General features: G+C 46.3%; 1 protein-coding gene across 1 annotated transcript in view; it reads left to right on the top strand.

The window, feature by feature from the left end:
* The window catches only part of LOC119586264 (ABC transporter F family member 4-like), a gene marked incomplete at its 3' end in the record, with an annotated part of 4,477 nt that overhangs the window by 791 nt on the left and 3,299 nt on the right, over positions 1-387 (top strand). Inside the window, 1 exon segment of the mRNA XM_037934973.1 lies at positions 208-387. Coding sequence (XP_037790901.1) covers positions 271-387 — 117 coding nt within the window.

The following is a 387-nucleotide window of genomic DNA, read 5'->3' as shown; positions in this document are numbered from 1 at the left end:
CGAACTAGCGACTGCTACTTTAAAAAAGAAAGAAATTATAAAACACAATAGATTCCCTCAAATAAGACGCCAGCGATGGCATCCCGAAAGTTCCTTTGAGAGCGAAGGAATATCGACATTTCTGATTAGAAGCAATCAGAAAATGACGCATAATTACAAAGTAGACAATAATCCACTGGAACTAAAACTTGAATGCAATGTTGGCAGCAGTGACGTCCTGTGAGCCCTCTCTCGGCCCGGAAGTGTTGGCAGCCCTGACTGAGAAGAAACATGTCTGCCGCTGTAGTAAACAACGTTGGCGTGAAGCCCGAAGAAAAACACCAAAATGAGGAGGAAAATGCAGAGGACGTGGATGACATAGTGGACGGGACGGCGCCCGAGGAGGCC

Source organism: Penaeus monodon, chromosome 21 (genome assembly GCF_015228065.2).
Source record: "Penaeus monodon isolate SGIC_2016 chromosome 21, NSTDA_Pmon_1, whole genome shotgun sequence".
NCBI classification, from domain to species: Eukaryota; Metazoa; Arthropoda; class Malacostraca; order Decapoda; family Penaeidae; genus Penaeus; species Penaeus monodon.
This window is presented reverse-complemented; position numbering and strand designations above follow the sequence as displayed.